The sequence below is a fragment of the Falco cherrug genome, chromosome 17 (genome assembly GCF_023634085.1).
Source record: "Falco cherrug isolate bFalChe1 chromosome 17, bFalChe1.pri, whole genome shotgun sequence".
NCBI classification, from domain to species: domain Eukaryota; kingdom Metazoa; phylum Chordata; class Aves; order Falconiformes; family Falconidae; genus Falco; species Falco cherrug.
In genome coordinates, this window is record NC_073713.1 from 3737221 (window position 1) to 3760244 (window position 23024).

The 23024-nt window shown below is 51.1% G+C and overlaps 1 protein-coding gene across 2 annotated transcripts in view; it reads right to left on the bottom strand.

The window, feature by feature from the left end:
- LOC102047355 (protein CEPU-1) overlaps positions 1-23024 on the bottom strand; it is a 361978-nt gene that overhangs the window by 334432 nt on the left and 4522 nt on the right. The window contains exon 1 of one of the 2 annotated variants that reach the window (XM_055728654.1): positions 18158-18508. The exons of the other annotated variant lie outside the window; for it this stretch is intronic. Within the exon in view, the coding sequence (XP_055584629.1) occupies positions 18158-18233 (76 nt within the window). The 5' untranslated portion in view covers positions 18234-18508. Of the gene's footprint in view, positions 1-18157; positions 18509-23024 lie in introns of those variants that run through there. 2 annotated transcript variants of the gene reach the window in all.

The following is a 23024-nucleotide window of genomic DNA, read 5'->3' on the forward strand; positions in this document are numbered from 1 at the left end:
CCTGGCGCATCCAAAACCAACTTTGTCAAGGTGCAGAAAGGACACGAGCACACCTAGGCAGACAACACTCACCCTACGGTGCTTGAAAAAGAGCCATACAGCTGGTACGGGCAATGAACAAACCCAGGGCTCCCGATATTTTCACTTACAGCAGATCACTGTGGCTGTCCCTGGGTGCTGGCAGGTCTCCCAACATGTCCCACGCTCCCCAGGATGGGAATCCTGCCCGGATCCATGCTCCCACCACGCTTGTACCCAGGTACAACCATCCAAAACAGCACCCATCAGCTCCCTGCCCACAGCCAAACCCCAAACCACGCTGGCACGCCCCATTTGACACCTCAAAATTCAAAATCACGTCAATACAGTGAAAGTATTAAGGATGAAACACTAAATCCTGCAGACATCTCCCCAAAGATCCAGCCAAGGCTACAGCATCATCAGGAGACGAGCGTTCTCCAACGAGCGGTGAGGAGGAAATGATGTTGGCAGCTGGAACGAGGGCAGAGGGAGGACAGCCCCAAGCAGCCCTTGACAGGCAGCATCGCAAGCAGCAGCTGAGTTTGAAAGGTATCACTTACAGACAGCAAAAACCTGGCAGAAGCAGCTGATGTCGTGACGCTGCTGTTCTTCAAGACCAAGCAACAGCCAGCGAGCATCTGCTGCGTGCAGTCAACTCCCTTCCTCTTGCTCCCAGCCCTCACAAGAGGCTTCGCTGCCAGCAGGCTCAAAGCTTGGCCATGAAGTCCTCAGAGCCTAAACCATTGCAGATGTGATCCCCGCCTCCTTCTCCTGGCTCTTTTTTTTAATCTTTTCATTATTTTAATATTTTTTTTGCCACTAGAACAGCCTGGAGCAGAGACCAGGACTCCCCTGGCCTGGGAGCAATCAAGAGTTCCTCTGCTTCCACTCCAAGCCACAAATCCTCCAGAATAGAGATCCTCAAAAATACAAGATAATAATTGCTAATTACAGACACAAAGTAAACAAATTAATTGATATTTACTTGTTTACCCAGTTACAAAAAAATGTTAATCACTTAGCATGTATTTTTAAGATACTAAACTGTGCTAAGGCGCAGCCATAAATATCACCAGTAAAGCAAATATGGTGCTCAGCACTGCAAAGGAATTAAAATTAGTATTTAATTACAAGAAATCGCTCGAAGTTCTTCTGCTACCATTAATCACTTTCAATTACGAATGTAATTATAAGTCATCTTTTCTCTTTGGGTGGTCGCTGCTGGGACCTGAAGCGGTGACCCTCTGCTCCAGAAGAAAGCACCCCACTTTGCTCACCAAAAGACAACTCCTCTCTGACTGAGCTAATGGAATCGATCAATTAGCGCCTTTCCAACACTCCTAAGTGCCAAGGGCATGCAAACAAGGAGCGGGTGATGAAGAAGACCGAGTTACTTCATCCCCTTTCGCTTGCACAGATTTTTACACTACCCACCCGCCAGCAGCACAAGAACAGAATCAGGGCTACCGAGATAGATAAATCGATGTGAAAAATATTCCGTCCTCAAATCATTAAAGGACGAGACGATAATGTTATCTCTTGCTACAAGGCAAATCAAAGCCTAGAGACTTCCCCCCCTGCAACACGAAGCTTTTCAGCAGGGACACGTGGCAGCTCGACTCTGCGCAGGCAGAAGAGCAGTGTTGGAGCGCACAGCTGAAATTTGCCCCCCTCCCCGCCTTGGCTTGGCTCTTCCCCAGCCTTCACCTTCTCTGGGGCAGGCAGTTACCAGCCAAATCGACTCTGCCTGGGCTGAGCTACGGTCAGCATCACCTCTCGGCAGTGCAGGATGCAGCGTGCTCGCTGCGGAGGTAATTTTCAGCTACGGATCAGCTCTCGGGGGTATCTGCATCGGGAGTCTGCAAAACGTAATTAAGAAAAGCAAACCTGTTGGCAGTAAGATCTAATTTGCTTTATAAGGGGGGCAGCACTTGGCTTCTGGGGGACTTGCAAATCAAAAAAAAAAAAAAAAAAAAAGGCGCTGAAAAACTCCCCCTCTGCTGCATGCTCAGCCTCCACCACCAGTTCAGACTTCGCTCAAGGAGTTCGGGACAGCGGAGCTCAAACCCTGACCACAGGCAGTCAGTGAAATAAATCAATAAATCCACACATCAGGCTGGACGAAGGCTGCCGCTGGCAGAGCATTTCCAACCTGGGACACCAGTGCCCTGATAACCGTAACGCTGCTTCTTGCTGCCTTGACTCCCCCCCAAGTCCATTTAGCCTCACAGCCTGCTTCTGGCACTGCACAGTACCAAAGACGACCAAAACACAGAAGACAACATGGAAAAAATCAAACGGAAGCGCTCCCTTTTGGTTCCCTTGGCACTTCTGCACAGGGAATGTGATTAGACTGTCCTTATCTTGGTGGGAACAGTTGTTAGCAATAATGAAATCATCCAGTCTTTCTTTTTTGAAATCCAGCCACATCCTTTGGCTCCAGGAAACAGGGGCAATGACATGTGCTGTTTTCATAAAAAGTCACAAGACAACATATTTCATTGCAATAAATTCCCTTCCCTCAAGTGAAGAGTGAAGGAGAGAGATTTCAAGGACGAGAAAAGTTTCAGCCAAGAGAAGGGGCTGATCTGAACTTCTGCCCATCTGACACTTCTCACGAAGCCAGCTCTTCACAACCTGAAGAAGGCTGGATGACGACAACACTCGTTGCTTTCTTCTCTCTATTTGCTTTTGTCTCACCTCCTGCAATGGTAACAGGAATCACCCGTTGAATTTCCACGCTGACATGAGGTCAAACACGATGAATTTCTGCTGGGAAAGCCCAGCCTCTGGAGGACAGACACTTCTCTCTCAGCGTTGGCCAAGAGTCCAGGGAGGACTCAAGCCAAAACCTCCACGTGCTTCTCCCAACAGAGACTTGCGGCCAGCTGGGAGTGGGGAATATGCTGGCTAGGCTGTAAATCTAGCCAAACCGCATGCTTGACCCTCACCTCATCCTCCCTGGGCTCTTCCACCACTTGGTGTCAGGTCCAGACCGAGACCCATGCTCCCTGCCAGGTGCTTCTCTCCACCAAAATACAACCCAGCATCCCTGAGAACGACTTCTGCATCCCAACCAGCGCGTTGCCACCCGTGCAGAAGACACACATGGCGACTTAGCGGCTTTACACCTGAATTAACCAGGTGCCGTCCCCCCCCCGCCCCGTGCTGTGCTTCCTCCTAATTAGCAGGCTGCATTTCACCATCCTCCCAGTACTTGGCCGAGTCTCCCCTTCCCTCTGCTCCTCGCATATTCTGTTCACTGAACTAATTGCTGAGCGCCTGCACCCTGGGTGTCTGCTGCTGTTGGAGAAGATTAGTATTTTTACAGAGGGGAAAAAAAAGATTAAAAAAAAAAAAAGATTGTGTTTTTTAAAGCAGATGAAAGGAGAGCCCAAGGAGATGTGCATTTGACTCTCAAACACGCTCCTTCAAGTCTCCCTCAGCAGTACTTAAAGGCGTTTCCAAAGCAAGACTTTATGAATGCTAAATGAACCCGGCGCCTTGTTCCTTTGCCACAAGAAAAGAAAAAAAAAAAAACTTATCTTTTATATACAACATTTCCTTTATGGCTGACACTGTGCATCATGCATTGCTACTACCAGCCCCACTTCAGACACGACCGCTGACCTTCACAAAGTCACAGGGAGACCGCTGCCTCACCAGGCTCGAGCAGCGCGCTGCCGGGCAAGGGTCACCGATCTCCGCTGGATCCAAGCGGCCACGTAGCTTTTCACCTGCTGCTTTCCAGAAAGGGCAAGGTTAGAAAAACACAAACGAGGAAAAGTTGAAAGTCTTGTTTCCAATCGCTGTGATCTTGGAGGCCCCAACCAAACGTGGGACGTTGGTCAAGAAGTATCACCTTCCAGAAAGCTTTGGAGCTCAGTCAGGAGGGATGCAGGATGGGCAGGGGAATGATGCATCAAGGGGGAAACAGCAGCAGCCCAGCAAGACAGAAGGACAAGGGAAAAACCACACCACTGACCATCCAACCCTGCAAAACCACCTGTACCACCACCTCTGCTTCACTGAGGGCTGCTGGTGGGGTCCTCGTTTGCCGGCACGCAAACTCTCCCTGATTTCAAAAAGGGCAAGCAACCAGCACACCGATGCATCCATCAGCCGAGCACCTTTGGCCACCCAGGTCGCAGAGTCAAGGCCACACACCGCTCTTGCAAACTGAGCCAACAGCACAATGCAGTGCCAAGACTGCCCACCGCCCTGGCTGACAGCCTGCTCCCCAGCTCGGGCTCACCCTTACCGAGGATTTTCCGCAGGACCGCTACCCGTCCCTACCTGTGAAACAGGGAAGAAGTGCGCTTAGCTTCGCACAAAACACTCTGGGCAGAAGCTGATCCACTCTCGGAGGAGAGCACCCACCCAGAGGAAGCTTTGGGAGATTTAATTAGCTACCGTCTGTGCTGTTTGAGCTTGTTAGGTGCTATATAATTGCTAAATATTATCATCTCTGCAGGTACAGCAGTTTGTTAGGGTAATGATAATGATTGACATTTCCCTGGCATCTTTCATCCCAACCAGATCCCTCTACTCTATTATAAAACACTGCTCTGCCTTGGTTCTCCATATGTCTCCAAACTGTCAACAGGATCATAACTGGCTCAGTGTTGCCAAAAGAAATAAAGGCACGAAGTCACTCGTGCAAGTTCACAGGACGTTACCAGAAGCAGAGCAAGGATCAGTTCAACTTTACGCTCAAGAACGCAAGCTGCACAGGTATGCACGTGGTACAGAGATACACAGACTCTACTTCAACAAGGACATGGAGCAAAGCTGCAAGAAGCAGTCCTGTAAGCCACCGCAGCACTCAAAAACCTCCCTAGTCCATCCCCGTCCCCCTCTCCTGACAAGCCAGCAGTACGTACCACAGCCCAACCACCACTTTGAACAATATATTCCAGGGACAGCAAAGCAGAGGGGCCATGGAGTGATTAATTAGAGACTATCAGTTTGGGATAGGTCTCTAAATTCTCATTAAGTCAGGTGCTGAGGCATCGCACATTAATCCAGAACATTTCCCCTTCGGCCCAAACAAATAAATAACTCTTGTATAATTCAGGGAGAATTGGGTGGAGCCATCTCTCCCCCTCTTCTCTGTCTCTTTCCAACCAACCAGTGAATAAAACATCGCCCGCAAATCTATTAGGCTAATTTTAAATCCTGACAATTTAGCAGCACTTCAGCAAGATAAGAGCCATTTATTAAAAGCCACAGTTCATTAAGCCAAATGCTGCTGGCGTATTTACTCAGAGAAATGGGGCTGGGCTTGGCTCTCACCAAGACCAGAAGTTCCCAAAGCAACAGGAGCGATCCCGTTTCACCCAAGAAGAGAGACCAGTAGGAAACTTCGCCCACCCTGAACCCAACAGGGCTGCACGTGCTTCCCGCTGAAAGTGCTGGGTATCGGCGCTGCCTCACCCCACCCTGCTGAGCATCGTGTGGCTCCGAAGCAGGAATCATGGGATGCTCCAAAGCAGGAGTCACAGGATGCTCTGCAGGTTTATTACCTAGGGCTATGAAAAGCTTCCAGGAGCTCCATCAGAGCAGCAGCTCACACGGTGCCATGCCTTGCAGCAAGCTTCCACGAAGCCATGCACCACCACACCGGGGACTGCTCCCAGAAGGATCAAAAGCAGAATCCGGATCAGGCACACACCACTTTGGACCCGTTCCTGTTAGTGGCAAGCACAGATTGACTTCAGAGCAGGGACAATCGCTTCTACAGCGAGCCAAGAGAGGGCTATTTAAGAGGAGCTGTTGCTTGCCAAAAGCTACCAGATTGCACCCGGAGCTTTCCTTCCTCCAAGCTGCCACCTGACATCTCCACTACGCCCCTTTTGCTCTGCCGCCGCATGGGCTCCCGGAGAGTCTGGGGCTGTGACAATGACAGCGGGTGCTTTGGGACACAGGGAGAGAACTCGGGGCTTCCCATTTCCAGGGTGGCAAGGGGAAAGAGGAGGGGGACTCAGCACTGCCAGCAGCCCTGCTGTTTGTGAACCATCATTTTTGTTAACCTTCATGAGGGACAAGTTTGACACTCCACCCAAATCAAGATGCTGAGGGGCCACGACAACTCCAACCGCACAACCGCACGCGCCCACCTTCTGCCAAAGCAAGTTTTCCCAGCAAAGACGTGCCGGAGCACAACCTGGCAGAGCACACATGGCCCTGTCAAGCTCTGCTCCCCTCCAGGAACCGCTTGCTGCACAGTTCCCTGCCGTGCTCGGGTCTCCGCAGGTACGGAGCGATCGCGAGGGGCTCAGTGGTACCCGAGGGATGGAGCCAGGAGGGAAGGCGCAGTGCCAACATCACTGCGAGGAGCTGGCAGCAGAGGGCAGTGAAGAAATCCCATCTCGCAGAGTTTGTGAGTGTAATTCATTCCAGCGGGAGACATCCAAGAGACTTTATCAAGTGCAATTGTCCCACTGCGCCTTTCACCTGCACACACTTGCAAGACAGTCTGGAGTCACTACAGAGTCTCCCTTTACAGTCAGAGCTGAAAGGAGCATTATAAAGGTGAATTAACATTTAAAAAGAATGTAAAAAACCCAGAACTGTTCTAATGATGATTAATGGGAAGCTATAAGGGAGGCCGTGACCTCCTAGTGTCATTAAATGGATTGGCAGGTTTCTGAGCATTAATTATAAATAGCCACAGGAGTTTGAGTGCTTAGCAGAATGATGATAAATCCATGACACAGGCAGAGAGACAAGGAGCCAGGAGCACAGGAGAACACGTGCCTGCATGTGCACACACACACATCTCAGCACGCAAGAAAACAGCGGTTTGCAGTGTTACATGCAGGAGAGAAAGCAAAAAAAAAATGTGGAAATGAGTCCGTCTGAGCATGCTTCTGTGTTTGGGTGGATAAGAGGATGGAGAGTGAGAGAAATGGGCAAATGATAAATTAGGCCTTGCCAGTCAATCACATTTTCTAAATGCTTTATATCCCAAAAGCTATAAAAGCAATATTCCTTTCTGGCCTTATTGGAGCCATTTCTGTAAGGCAATCACATCTGTTTCCTCTGGGATTTAAGCTGAACTATGCCTTGGCGCTTTTTTTTTTTGCCTTTTTTTTTCCTCCCCTTTCTATTTACTCTCTAGCCTGCTACCAAAGAAGGGTCAGCGCATGCATACAAATAGGGAGGAGGAATGAAAAACAAACAACCCCGAAGCAGTGGCCAGCGGCGATGAACAGACAGAAAGGGGCTGCAAAACTTCTTCAAATCCCCCAGCCCATTAGCAAAGCGATGGTTGCAATAATCAGGGGCCGTCTGGATTTCGAATCAGTCTGCTCTTCCAGTTAATGCTTTCTTTGCTTTAATGTGCATTATTCCACAATTGCATTGAGATTATGTAGAGCTGCATCCCAGGGCACTGCTGTGTATTACCTCGGATGTGCCGACCCGCCCAGCCTGCCTGGGATTTGTAGCAATGGGCATCACTGTGCCGCTGGCAGCTGCGCTGCTCTTGCAAGAGCCCTTGGAGAGATGCTCACCAGTAAAAGCCCAAATCCCTCTCTGAACACAGAGCTGCACAAGTGCATTTGCTCCACGAGGCAGGAGGAGAGTTTTTGCAGGGCTGTGAAAACAAGAGTTCGTGGCAAAGAGGATCAGCAAACTGTTGGAGCCCTGGGATTGCAGGTCTGAATAAATACAGGGGATGAATGGAGCCAGGACCTCAGCCTCATTCACGGTCTCTCACAGCCAACCGCACCGCCTGCGCAGGGGGAAGGCCCCTCTTGCTGCCAAGGAAGAGAAGAAAAGGCTCCGGGTGACATGCTGGAGGGGCAGAGCCCCAAGCTTGGGCACCCAGACCCCCCCACAGCTCCCAGACCGGGCACAGCCCTGCACCAGCAGCCGCATCCCACCGCCCAGCCCCGCTACCCAGCCACGGGGCACTTCCATTGCCATTGGGATCCCCGTTTCCTCCAGGATTTTGGCCAACTGCTCCTTCAGCTTCTGCCAGCTTTATGGGGAAGCAAAAGCACAAATCAACCCCCCCTCCACTGAAATTAAAAACATTCCCGTTTCCATTTAGATTTCAGTACCGTTTCCCCGCCTGGCTCTTCCAGGGGGAAGCATCATTTCAACTGACTGGAAAATGGTGGTGAAGGAACAGGTTCCCCATACAATTTTCTTCATATCCTATTAGTTGCAATACAATTACAGTGAATACATCAATTCTTAGCCCCAGCAGCTCCTAGAAAGAGCCACCTATTAAAAGCTGGCTTATTAATGGAACTGTACATCCAGGATTAATCGGGCCATGTTGGCCATTTCCATTTCTCACTCCACAAGTGCTTTTGTTTGCTTAATAGGCTGAAGTAACTTGAGAATGACACAACTTAGAGCTTCCCCCATTTGCTGTGCATATTGCCAGCAAATTTAATACCACTTTCCTCTCCGGCATTGCTCTGGGATAAAACCTGGCACGTACTGCCAAGGAAATCCACGCAGCAGGGTGAGAAGGATGAAAAGGGCCTTTCTGCCTTTGACAGAGCCCACAGGAGGGGACCCCGATTTCTCGAAGGCTTTAAACCCCCACAGAAACTTGCAACACCAAAAAGCCAAGAGCCAAAGCGAGCAGGCTGAAGTAGAGCCAGACTAGCACCGTGACATCACCCCACAAGCACTTTGGAAGCCTCCAGGCACCCCAAAGAGCATCACCCCCCACCCAGCCAGGCTTGAGGGTCCCCCCCCATCCCTTCCCAGGAAGCCCCACCAGGTCACAGCCCCATTCCCGGCCATCATCCCCAAAACCAGGACCACTGTCTCTCAGCACAGATATTCCCATGGCAGCAAAGTCAATGCATGTTGAAGCACGGTAATATAGTATGACTTTTCCCTTTAATGGAATTTTTCTAGCCCACTAGGAAAAAAAAAAAGACTCCATTAGCCATACTACAAAGGCTCCTACTTATTAGTATTTTAGAACAGCAGCAAAAACATTTCTTGAATCTAATTATTGCTGACAAATATGAAAATTGAAATCAAAGTTAAATTTTCAGCTACAGTGCCTCATACGGCAGCAGCTCGCTGGCTCCCAACTATTGCATCAACACATTTATTCTGCTGAGAAGGCTGCAGAGATTGGGCCCCCCCACCCCCTCCAGCCCACCCCTCCATCTTCAGGGGCATTAACTCTGACATATTCATCTCAACAGCCGGGGCTGCATAACTAACTTCATGTTTACCAGTCACACGCAGCCAACAGATCGGAGCAAGGCTCTCAGGGGCTGTAGAAGGAGGGAATAAGGCTTTTTTTCTTTAAAAAAAATATTTTTATTGATTCCAACTTTGCTCTCTCCCACCCCCTTCCAACCTGATCTCAAGAAGGAGGCGCTGGGTGATTTTAAATTCCTCAAGATAGAATATCTAGGAGGGAGGGGAGTGTGGTGGGGAAAAAAAAAAGCCTCGTCAACATATTTCCTTTCTCCTACCTCCCCCCAACATACTGTAAAAATCAATCCCCTTTGTCATTTTGCTCTGCTTGTGTGAATGTTTAATGGCTGTCGAGGGAGATAATGATTGCTGCTAGGAAATTCATTTCAGATTTGCTATTTATAAAGTACTTGGTGCTCAGGTGGGAAATTAACATAAGGAAGGGGGAAAGGGACCGAATCGGGGGAAAAAAAAAATAAATACGCAGCAGGCGAGGAGGGATGAGATGCTGCGGGGCTGGCTGGAAAGGACCAAGGCCCCAAGAAGGATTTGGATCTGTTTCCATCCCTCCTGGGACAGAGGGAAAAGCCTTGCACAGAGCGGGGATGGCCATGCTGGGGACATCGGGGTGTCCCCAAGCACTGCCACCCCCTTCCCGGCAGGCACCCCTGCATACAAGGGACACAGAGCCGGGGCTATTAGCCCAGCAGCTGCTGGCTGCCAAAGCCACCAACGCTCCACACACACCATCAGCCAAAAAAACTCACCACCACCACTATTTGAACCCCAGCATCCTCTCCAGCCTCCCACCCCGGACCCTCACCCCTCCAGATGAGCCACAAACCTCCTTCAAGTCCCCCCCTCCCCACAAAGCCCAACAACCTGTTGACACCGATTTGATTTTTGAATCCCGGGGAAATTCCCGTCTGTGATACAGTGGGATCCCGTACTGCCAGCGGTATGCATGCTGCCATTGAGTTGCTAATTCCTTGTCTCAGAAGTTGCTTTTTCACTTTCTGATTTTTCAATAATAGGCTTGGTATGAATCCCTTAAGCTTCTGAAACAAGCTGAAAACCGCTTTTCCAGCCATTTACATAAACACAAGTGGATCAGAAGGAATAATCATAGTTTATGCATTATTTGGGGGCTTTGGAGCCGGCTGCTAATGTGATGTCAGGTTTTGAAGCCCAAAACGTACAATGGGAAGCAGTGATGCGCAGAAAAGCAGCGCAAGAGGTAAACAATAAATAATACAATTTTTTAAATATTGGCTTCAGTGACAACGCGGTTTTGGCTTCGCCACTGCCCCAGCCTCTAATGGATCCCGCTCCTCACCAGCCTTGTTCCAGAAAGGGCTTCATTAAGAGAGATGTCACTCACGCTAAATCCAAATTCACCTCTTGCCAGCCAGCTCCTGTGCCTTGGCCCACTATCAAAAACCCCGGTGCTGGCTTTGGGGACTGACTTCACACCAAAAAACCAAAAAGCCCTCCAACACAGGCACCCTCTGATCTATAAATACCATCTGTCCCGCAGAAAGGGAATAAAAGCTAGAAAACAACCAAACCAACCCAGGAACTTAGTGCTATTCATTAGATAACTCCTACAAGAGGAGGGGAGGAGAAAAAACCCACTTAAATGGCAAGTTAATATTACAGTATTAATGAACCTTGCTTCGCTTTAAGTGCTTGTCATGCTTCCAACGAGGCAGGTCAGATTCGGCTTTGAAACCAGTTCTTTAAATCAAGAATGCCATTTCTGGCAAAATCGAAACATTAGCAGAGGATCTGTTTTGAAGTAATAACAATAAAAAAAATATCTAACAAGGGCTCGAAGACTCCAGGCTCTTTTGATACTGCTGGAATACAGCCTTTGGATCTCTTTTTTTTTTTTGCTTGAAATCACAACTTCGTACAAAAAGCTTCTGCAAGCTCCAAATCAGAACAAAAGAAAAAATGCTTCAAAAATCAACCCTTATTTTCCCCATACTTTGCTTTCACTGGGAATTTGTGATTTTTCTGTTTTATTCCATTTTGGAATAAATAAAAACCACACTCTGCTTCATTTCTAATATTACACAATTTCCTGTGGCATTTCCTACTGCTTCGCAGCTGCTGTGTCCCATTGCAAGTTGCGGGAGGATGCAAACTGGCCAGGCGGGCTGAGCATTTGTGGGTTCACAAGCTAAACTTAGAGCTTCACAGCGCTGGGCGCCCCACAACCACACGGCAGGGGGCAAAAGGCCCCATTTTCAAGGGAAATCCAGGTTAGCCGGACCAGACAAGGGGAAAAAAAACCTGGCTGGTATCTTCATGGAGCGCATGGCCAAGCCAGGAAGGGGACCACGCAACCAGGCCAAACTGTAGCAGGACCCACCTCCCAGTCCAGGACCTCCACGCTCACAGCATCTTTTTCTGCTCCCTCCCACCAAACCCCTGCCAAGCAGCCGCTCCCACCCCCCCTGCAAGCCATCCCCGCCGCGGCTCCAAGAGCAAGCACTTGGCATGAGCCCTAGCTGGCTAGGGGGCTAGAGGTGCCCTCACACAAGGTGCTGAGCACCCTCGTGCTGGGATCCACCCACCTCCAGAAGGTCCTCAGTGCTGACTTTTGAGCCTGGCAGCTGCTACACCGCTCCATCCCCGTGGGATGGCAGAGGATGCTGTGCCAGCTTCCATCACCGCCTCCCCCGTGCTTTAAAGGAAATCCTCCAGCCACCAGTAATTTATGCACCTTGGGTCCCCCGGATCCTGGCTTCCCGCTGCTACAAAGAGTCTCAGAACCGCCGCTCCCTGCTCAGAGGGTCTGCTTCGGCTCCCCCTGATTAGTAAGCAAAGCATGCAGGAGGTGGAGGAGTCGGAAGAAGGGAAAGCAAGGAGGGGAGGATGCCAAGAGCCGAACACTGTCTGTAGTGGGAACAGTCAACAGGACAAGGGGGTCAAGAGGTCAATTAATTTACAACAGCTTTCAGCATTGGACATATTAACTGTAAGCGCATCAAAAATCCATGATATCCTTCTTGGCGGGAGATAACAGAGCACAGCGGAGGCAGCACCTCTGATTTATTATTAACCAAGAGCAAGGTGCGTGCTTCGGGAAGGAGGAGGGAGGCAGCTAGCTCCTCCAGGCTAGTAGCCACAGCTCCAAACATGCTGAGAACAAGGGGTGCGTGATGCCTGGAGGATGCACCAGCACCCACAAAAGAGTTGGAGGCCCCTGGGATCAGGGTGCCCCAGGGGGTGCAGTGACAAAGAGCCTGTCCTTTGTAATTATTTCCCCCCCCAAAAAAAAGAAAGGCTACTAAAGGCATAGAAAGATTCATGTGCGGGAGTGCAGGATGCTGGCTGAAGATGGGAGACAGCAGTATGGCTTAGACTCCCACTGCCACATCCTAGGTTCTGGCACCTTGCTCATTTTGGCCCCTATTTGAAACCAAGAGCTCAACTCCAAGTCCGAGTTGTGGCTCCAAGGCAGCTGCAAGCCTTTGCCATGAACATCTGAGTGATCATGTCTGAGTCCCACCGAGTCTAATGGAAGATTTGCCACTGCGCATCAAAAGGAGCACTACCAGCAGCCCCGGGGGAAAATTTAAAAAAAAATATCATATTTACCCTCTTTAAAGCTTTGCTCTAGTAAGGCATCCTCTCAACTGGGGAACAAGCAAAGAAAATTTTGCCCTTTCCTATTATTGAAGTTTGGAAAGATAGATGCAACAGAGTTTATTTTCTGATCCCCATGGTGAGAAAGATACTCTCCACGTGGTGCTCTGCAGGCTGCGGAGGAAGGCTGGAGCCCACCTCTGCTGTCTGACTGCGAGTTGCCTGGGAAGCAAGCTGGTGAGCTCTCCCCCTCCACCTCCACCCTGGTTTATCACAAAAAAACAGCAAGCCCTGCTTGCTAGCTTGACCTAGATCTGTCAACTGATCAATTTTTTTCCCCCATAGGGAAAAATAAAAGGGGGGGGGGGGATCACAATATGGATATTTTTAAGCAAAAGCTGCAAGAAAAATACATGAAGCAGACACTTCCAATATTGAACGCACTCATCTCATGCTCAGATCAGGGCTGACACAAGAGTAAGACAGAAAAACCATTAGCCAGGGTTACTGTGGTCAAAATGCCTGGACAGATTAAAAAAAAAAAAAAGCTTTTGCTGAGTACTAGGACATCCTAGAACTGGCTGCAGCCTCCAGAGGATCCAGCACCACCAAGCCCTGTAAAAGAGGGATGGTCCCCATCATGCTTCAGAAGTTTAGTTCTACCAGAGTTTTGTTTGGGTTTTGGGGTTTTTTTGGTTTGGTTGTTTTTGGTTGTTTTTTTTTTCCCCTCCAAACTCACAACTACCACCTGATAATTTTCTGCTTGTCAAACTCCTATTGACCTCCTCCAGAGAAGCCTGTTGGTCCCACCCCAGATGTGGGGACTGGCCCATACCTCCTTGGCCATGCAGCCCAGGTCTGCTTCATTGGTCTGCCCCACGTACCGGCAGAAGCCACCTTCTTCACGTCTGCATTTTAAAGGCAATAAGCTGTTGCATATCCTAAAACACGTGGCGGTGTGTATGGGACCTCACACATCTCTCTACTCCACCACCGGGGCTCCTAAAGCTACTGCAACTCCAGCACGGACCAACTCCAGCACACCTTATAGCATGGTGTGGTGGGGAATGTATCTCATTACAAACGAGAACGCTTGGATAAGTTCTCTCCACATACGCAGCACAGAGCAACCACAAGTTCACCCCTCACTATATTCCGTCAGCCCACTGCCACCAGCACCAGATCAGTGGAGGGATGCTCCCAGGGAAGCATGAAATGAAATGCATGAAAACCCCCACGTGCAACACCACGCACGGCACCCACAATGAAGCCACCGACCAAACCAAGATCCCAGGCACCAACCCAGCTGTTTTAGGTGCCATCCCACTTGTTTTGCACACCACCACCTGCTTCCAGAAGCATCTTTCTGCTTGGGTTCCCACTTACTCTGTGGAGTCTTAAAAAAAGTGCCAATTAATGCCATGCAGTGGCCTGATTTCCAGAGGTGCTGGATACCTGCTTACAGCTTCGGTTAAAGTCAACAAGAATGACAGATGTTCAGCAACACTCCAAATCAGGCCATTGAGTAACCAGAGCGCATTCCCCTCCTTTTATATACTACATATAACTGGGTTATCTAATCATGTAGGTATTGATTATTACCGTTATTATCTATTAAATAGCTATTTTCTGCTGTTGGGGTGAATATCACATTTTATTGACCTGCACGGTAACTATTAACCACCACGAAGCCACATCTAATATTTTCCCGGGGGAGCAATAAATCCGGGTACTCACAGAAAGATGTCGATACACATAATTTTTCTTATACACATTCATTAGCACAATTACCTCCTTCCACTGCCAAGTCTCCCCTCCCGCCTCCACCGAGAAAGTGCCCTCCCAGGATGCATACCCCCGACCCATGCAGTGCTCCCCAATCCTGCCCTTCCCCAGGGGGAGCGACCGACCATCCCCCTCCCCATGGATGCATCTCCTGGCCAGATCCAGCCTTTCCATCCCATGTCTCCAGTTGGGAGTTATCTGCAACCCAGCCACATAATTCTTTTGGATGAGGAACACTCCGTGTATGATGTTGACATATGCTATTATTTTACATACCTATTTCAGTTTGCATGCTTATTAGAATAAGGTCTTTATGCTAATTTGTAAATCAAATTCCCATAATTCTTGGCTTACTGATGCTAAAGGCCCAGCTAAATCTTCTATGACCTTTTAGCCCGGTTAATCCTTTTACGCATGGTTGAGTGAAGAGTTTTCTTCTCTCTTCCACTCCCAAGCACCGAGGTGGGATTTCTGCACAAGTCCTCCTCTTCCTCAAGAAATCCAGGTGGGTGTGAGTCAGGAACACACAAGACCACCTCTCTACTTCAAAATATGGAAAGAAGGAAGCGAAAACACCGCTGCTGGGTCCTTAAACACACTGTAGATATTCACTGCTGCTGTTTAAAGAAAAATCCTACAGAAGAGATACCGCAAACACAATGAGAGCTGTGTTGCCAAATTGCTGCTCATCTCCCAACGCTCAGGGCTATCCCAGCCCTCTGCAACCTTCCTCTTCCCAGCTCCTTCCCCCAAGCCATGGCTGGGTCCTTGGCTGGCTCTGCCCTTCCCACGTGATGCGATGGACACCTGCATCTCATTCCCACGGAGATGCAGCACCCAAGCAAGCCCCCTCATCTCGCTCTCTAGCACCAACACCCCATAATAAACAGCTCCCTTGGGAACGGTAGCATCACCGGGCACCAAGCCAAGCTGGACCTTTCGGGCCTCAGAGGGCTCCCTCCAAACAGCTACTACACAAGAGCGCCTGTCACGGGGGCACGTTTCCAAAAAAAACCAAGAGTGAATCTGCAGAACTTGGAGGCCCTGTGGCTGTTTGCACAAACGTGGATGGTCAAGCACTTCAGAATTATCCCACTTCATGCTCCGCTTTACACTCAAGTATACTCACAAACCACTTTTCTTATTGTTTGCTTGGCTGTAAATAGGTAAATGACCTGGAGTATTGATAAACTGCTGCAGAGGGCAGCACAGATCTCTTGAGCTATTTGTAGTAGATTTGTGCAAAACACGGTCTTCCTACACGACAATAATTTTCGCATTTTCAAACACAAGCCAGCTCTGCTTTGGTATACCAAGCGCAAGAGAAAAGTTAGAAAACAAAAAAATACTGTGGCTATCCAAAGAGTTCACAAAGCAGCAGCACCGTACTGCTGGGATTTGGCATGCTGGATATACTACCTTTGTGACTGAACGACCCCCCCCCAGATTCTCAAAACTCCCTTAGAAAGTTTTTGCTAAAAAGCAAAATCACTTCTGCTAGGTAGTTTTAAAAAAATTAATGACTCATTTAAATACAATTACGCAAGAAAACCTCCCAGGGAAACTCCTTCCCTCTGACAACCCAGCACACCCAGCTTCTCCCAGCTCAAAAAAACCTAAACTTTTTTGTGCAATGCTTTGCCCAGCACCCCACAGTTCAGCCCCTAGTCCCCCTGAGACCATGGCACAACGAAGCTCCCTGCTTTTTCCCCACCTCAGCCGTGACTCTGTGACTTCTGGCACCCACACCAGATCCCTGCAAAGCAGGGGGCTCGGGGGATTTTTTCCTTGGGGAGGCAGGGCAATCCTCCCCACAGCTATGCCGCCTGGGAGAAGAAAAAAAAAAAAAAAAAAAAAAGAAGAAAAAAAACCCCAACTACTTTCTGATCTGTAAGCTTCGATGGGAGGAGAGAGAGGAAGCATGAGAGATGACCAGAGGCAGGGAATAGGACTGCAAGGAAGCCCAGTCAGGAGCCAAAAAGCAGACATCCAATAAACAAACAAATAAAATAAATGAAGCACAAATTCTGAGCAGGAGAAACAAGGGAGGGAAGGGCAGCTTTACCCCCCTCCTGGGGAGCCCCAACCTTCCACCACCCCACCTGGGCTCCCCACAGAGGCAGCAGCACAGGGGTTGGGGGTCCCAGCCCCAGGGACCCCCCTCGGGAGCCGGGGGTGCAGGGATGCCAGCATCCCAAGCAGCAGGAGCAGGAAGCAGCAAGCCTGGGAGAAGGAGAGAGCTTGAGGAGGGAAAGAGGGAGGAAGGCGAAGAGGAGAAATGCCTTGGCGTGTGATGTGCATGCTAAGCAGCCCGTGCCGGTCGATATGACAGGGGTGGCTCTCCGCAAGAGCGGGCCCAGCCTGCCCAGCAGAGAGAACTTTGAGCAGAGATGGTGGCTGCCCACCTCCCCCTGCCCCACCAGCCCCCTGCCCCACGTAGCCAAGGGTTTCACACCCCACCGGAGGGCTGCTGCACAGCACCTCAGCTGATGCGGGATCCAGCAGGGCTGATCTGGACATACGGGTGCCCACACCCTCGTCCCCAGCCCTCGGTGGGCACCGGGGCAGCACAGAGGGGCCTGGCTCCAGCAGGTCCCTTCCCCCCCACTCCCCGACCCCGTGCAGGAGGCTGCATCCAGCCCCCCCACGGGTACATGCATCCCCCGCGGGGTACATCCAGCCCCGCAAAACCCCGGGTACCACCCGCTGAGCACGGCCCGCGGGAGCATCTCCCCTTCCCCGCCGGAGCCCCGCGCAGGATGCGCCCCCCCCCCCGCCCCCCCAGTGCAGGATGCGGCCCCATCCTCCCCTCCCACGCAGGGAACCCCGCTCCCACAGCCCCTCCAGATGGCTGCGAGGAGACTAACGCGAGCTGACAGGCTCGGTGCTCTCAGCCAGATGGGGCTGGCTCCTGCCCCCTCCTCTCCCCCCTTGTTTTTTTTGCTCTTTTTCCCCCCCGCCCTCGCACAGCGCGGGGTGGGGGGCCTCGCGAAGCGCCATCCCCCGGGACAGGGGGGAAGGCAGCCGTGCTCGCCCGGGACAAGCTGGACAAGGACTTCCCAAGTCCCCAGTCCAGCGGGCAGGAGCCGGGGCTGCACCCAGTTTTTGGGACGACCTTGCAGGCAAAGCAAAGGGTGCTGGCGGGGGGGTGGGCTGCACAGGCACACACACACCCCCCCGCACCCAGCCTGTTGGATGCGCTGCTCCCGCGGCAACTAAGTTGAGATGGCAGAACCGTTCGGCACCACCACCCCAAAAAAATATAATAAAATCAGTTGAGGAGGGGTGCTGCGCCATGGGAGAAGTGTGTGCCCCCCATCCCAGTGCACCGCGGGGAGGGAGCACGCACCGGCAGCTGCCGCCGCACCGTACCCGCATCCGCACCCCCCGCAACTTAGCGGCGGGCTGGGGACCCTCTCCCAGCTCTATCCCCGCTCCGAGGGGGGTGTCCTCACCCCATCCCAGCCCCCCCTCCCCCGGCAGGGTGCTGCCGTGGGGCCGCGCACCCTCCGTACGCTCCGGCTGCATCCCCCCCCGCAGCATCCCCCGCAGCATCCCCGCCCGGCCCTACCTTGGGAGAGGAGGAGAGCGGCCATCCCGGCGAAGATCACCCAAGAGACGGGGTGGTGCATTTTCGCCTGGGCCATGTTTCACCGCGGGCTGCGATTCTCTCCCCTCCTTCCCCACTCACTGCCTGGCGGGGAGAGGTTTAAAATCCAGCGTTTCCCAGAGCAAAGCGCAGGAAGGGGGAGGGAAGGGGGGGGGGGAAGGAAGGGGGGAGGAAAAAAAAAATGTAAAAAAGCACCGCAGGGTGAGGAAGGAAAAAAAAGGCAAAAAGGAGGAAAAAAAAAAGGGGGGGAGGGGGGGAAGGGGGGTCGGAAGGGGTTGCAAGGTGCGAGGGACGAGCGCTGCCGTGCCCGCCGCTCCGGCCCGCACACGCCGCCCGGCTGCAACACGCCGCCGGCCGCGCAGGCAGCCCTGCCCCGCGCCGCGCTCATTGGCTGCGGGGCCCCCCCCGCACCGCGCACCCACCGCCCCCCGCAGCCGGGACCCCCGGCAGCCGGGACCCCCCGCCGGCAACGGGCGCCTCCCTCGCCCCCGCAGCCGGGACACCCGGCACCCACCTCACCCCCCCGGCAGCGGCCACCCCCCAGCATCAGGTACCCCCCGCCCCCTCCGGCACCCACCAGCATCAGGCGCCCTCCCCCGCCTCCAGGAGTATCACACATCCCACTTCCCCTCAAAGGGTATCAGACGCTCCCCTCCCCGCCACCCCGGTACCCATCAGCATCAGACACCCTTCCCCAGTATCCGACATCCCCCAGCATCCAGCACCCACCAGCATCAGACAGCCCCTCCAGCATCAGCCACCCCCACCCGCACCCCCTCCAAGCATCCAACACTCATGGGTATCCTCACACGCACCCCCAGTATCCAGCACCCACCAGCATCAGACACCTCCGTCAGCACCCGACCTCTCTCCAGCATCACACCCCCCCACACATCTGCACCCCCTCCAGCATCCAACACTCATGGGTATCCTCACCCCTCCTCCAACATCCATTCTGGGGGGCTCCCCTGCCACCCCCATCCCAGCACTGCACCCCCTGTGAAAAGGGGGGGGGGTGAAAGCCCCCCCACGGGGTGACTGCAGCACTGCCGTGCCTCAGTTTCACCACCTGCATGATGATGATGATGGGGGGAGAAGCCTTCATACATCCCAAAACGTGCTGCGCCCAACTCTGCTTTCGGGGGGGCTGGGGAGAGGCCAACAAGCCTCCTCCTCCTATAGGGCTAATGCCATATGGAAATTGCTCTAAAAGCAAATTTAATAGGGAATAACTCAATTTGTAGCAGCAATCTACTTTCACTCCAGATCAAAGCCTTTCTCCCTTGTGCTGTCGCCACGCTCATCTGATTCCTCACGACCACCTCCCGCACCAAGCAGCATCGGGGCCACTCGCCCCCTGCCTAGCCTCAAACACATTTGTGTTCACTCCTCACCACGTGCCAATTTTAGTGCTTATTTCACAATGGAAACAAAATAGACCTTTCTCCAACTCACAACACCTCCAAAACCACCCCTACCCATACCCCACCCCAGCATCAAGAGCACAACACCAACATGCCTACATTGAAAGGGTCCTCAAGACCAAAACCTTAAATTTTTTTCAGCGTTCATCCAACATTATTATTACTACAGACACTGAACCCCAAGACTCCTATTTGACACAACCTAAATAAATAGTATCTTGTTAAATATTCATTATTTTCATTAGTAGTAAGGATGTCTCATTTTGTCACTCGAGGTGACTCACAGCCCCTTAAAACAACATTATAGGCAGAAAAAAATGACAAAGAAAAAAGAAAAAAGGTATCTTGGCTTTTTGTATTTATTCCTCCTCGGAGGCTTCCAAACATCTGAGCTGTTCACTTTGCAATTCAGAAGATTTGGCTGCGAACTCCTGGAAATCCAGCTGTGTTTCTCTCCCTTCTATCACTGCCGCCCAGAGAGGCTCCGAGTCAGACGCCGGCGGGTCACTCTGCTGCAGAAAGGTGACAAAGGGCAGGTGCCAGTCCCTCTCCCACGGCCCCCTCCACAGCTCTAACAATCCCCACATCAAAAGCTGGCGGCTGAGGGACCGGCAGCTTGGGTCAGATGTCCCCAACAGCCCTGTTGGACACTTGCAGGTCCTTGTCCCCAACCAGGGAGATGCACTTCACCCATCCTCAGGCTTTCCCCAAGAGCTCCACTGCTGTCACCCGTGAGTTTTCATGGGGGTCTTGCCAAGACACCACTGGCGTAAAGCTGCTGCTTGAGGCAAACAGCTTTCAGCCCTCCTCCTCCTCCCCCAAGGCTTGCTTCAAACCATAGACCTCAAGGAGGTCCAACCACCCCAGAGCTCTCCACCATCATTTTATGGTACAGCCTCCCAGCGCCTGCATCACTGCCCAGCTCATTAGGGTGGGAAGAGCTAACGAGAGCAGTACCACTAACGACCCAGTCCTGGGCTGCACACAAAATCATTTAGGTTGGAAAAAGACCTTTGAGATTATCAGGTCCAACCTTTAACCCAGCACTGCCAAGTCCATCTCTAACCCACGCTCCTAAGCGCCACAGGCATGCATCCAGCACGATATTCCTCGGGAAGCCGTGGGGGGTGTAGTACCCACTCCTACCCACCTCGTGATGTTAGGGCTTGAGCTGTTCCTCATCCACAACCCTGCCGCTGCCCCAGCCACCCCCAGCTGATACATTTTGGATGGAGATGCTTGGGAAAGGGTAAGGATTCCTGTCTCTGTCACATCATCTCATCCTCTCCACCGCTTCCCCGCTACTCCATCAACACGAGTTACCTACAATAACGCCAGATGCCACATAACAATTTCTCCCACCTTTTTGCAATGCTTCTGAATTTGACCCTGGCTGCTGAGCCAGCTAGCGTACTTACAACAGCTGGAAGCAGGCGATTAGGTTAGTTTGGATTATTACCTAGCCATTACGCTTTAAAAAACACAACTTCCCTGTCTATTTGCCTAAGCAGAGAGAGCACTTTATAAGGCGGCCCTATGCAGTAGCCGCTCTTCCTCCAGATTTACTCTATGCATTATTAATTCACCCAGCGCTTGTTCTGAGCACGTATATTTACCCGGTGCACCAGAACAGCTCTTAAGGAGCCTTTGGCTTGTGGCTTTGTGGAACATCAACTTTTCATGTTGAACAGCAGGTGATGTTCAACAGAACGCCTTGCAATAAATGCCTAATATCCATTACACTCATACATATCTATGTGCCGGGCTGATATGAACATACCGATAGCAGGGCTGCACTCCCGAGATAGGGGGACAGGGGGAAAGAAGTTATTCATTGGAAATCACACATATATATGGTGTTAAACAGGGATGCCAAACCTCCATGCATATTGAGCTGCAAGTGTCCCCTTTTGGCAGACATTTCTGCAAAATTTTACATGAGGTTTGGGGTTGGTTGGGGTTTTTTTGCCCCAGATCTGAATAGAAGACCAAAATACAACACCTTAGCTAAAAGTCTGCAGGGAGAAAAAAAAGTGACATGCTGCTTTGAAATGAAACCTCTAACTGGCTCTAAAAGGAGCGTTGTGACCTTGCTGAACAGCACTGCATAATTTTTAATAGACATTTTTTGCTGGAACTGACATACTCCCAGGCGTGGTTTTATTCTGCTAACATTTTTCCAGAGGGAAATGCCATGTTTCATTGGATTTTTTCATCATCCCTACATATACATACCTATAATTACTATATGCATTGCAATAGCGTTTCACATGCCTTTGTTAAGATCCTGGTTCCATTATGTTAGTCTCTGTATGTATACCTGGTTAAAAACCCAACCAAAACACAGTCCCTCCCTCAAGATCTTCAAGTCAAAATAAACAAGGCAAAGAAAGGTATTGAGACAAGAGCAAATTATTTCTCTTTTTAGGGCTAGAAAAATAAGGCTTGGAAAAGCTAAGTCACCACATGAGGTCAGGAAGGGAATTTCCAGCCATGCCAAGAACCAAACCAAAAAAAAAAATCTCCCAAATCTTAAGCAAAGGTTGCAGGACTCGCCCGCTTCCTCTTGCGGCGTTTCCCCACCCCAGGATACTTCTGCTCCCAGTTTCACCAGTACAAGGTGAGAGTTAAGGGAACGCTTCTACCAGCTATACCAAAATATCAAAGAGAAGGAAAAAAGGGTGTTTTGCACATAACTTAAATGAGGGATAGTGACCGAGGGGGGTGGAATCTGCAAAGCTTAATCAGTGCCTACGCCAGCATCTCAAAGGCATCTCAGCACCCCCGTGCCCTTGTGTGCACAGGACACATGGAGCCAGACAGACGAGTGCCCACAGGCAGCCGCTGTGCACGTGAATGCCCGGCTTTGCTCCTTTAATTACACCTCCTACGGGTGAGAAAGATAAGCCCAAATGGAGTGACTGCATGAAGGGAGGAAGCCTATAAGTTATTCATAAGTTCAGGCTCAAGCTCCTCTCTTGCTTTCACTCCATGACACCTTCAAAACATATTATTCATCTATTTTTTCCTCCTCTGGGAAGAGAGATGGTAATTGTAGTAAATATATCACTGCCAAGTCATCCTTGCAGCCTCCGAGCCTGCACGGTGCTAGGGGTAGAGATCCAAGACGGTGGCCGCTGTCGAGACACTTTGGGATGCCCAGGCTCTGTGAAGGACATCCTCACACTGCCAGTGAGCAAACCTGCTGGGGAAAAACCCCCACCCAGTCCATCACCAAGGCATTTACCATCCCAATTGCCTCCGGTGGCAAAAAAATCAAATTTAAAAAAAAATCAAGCCCTACAGCTCCCATCACCCCCACCCCACTTTGGATGAAAACCCCATATTCCCCATCGAGCGCTTGCCAACAGCTCCACGACAAGTTGAGCAGCAAAGTTTCCTTC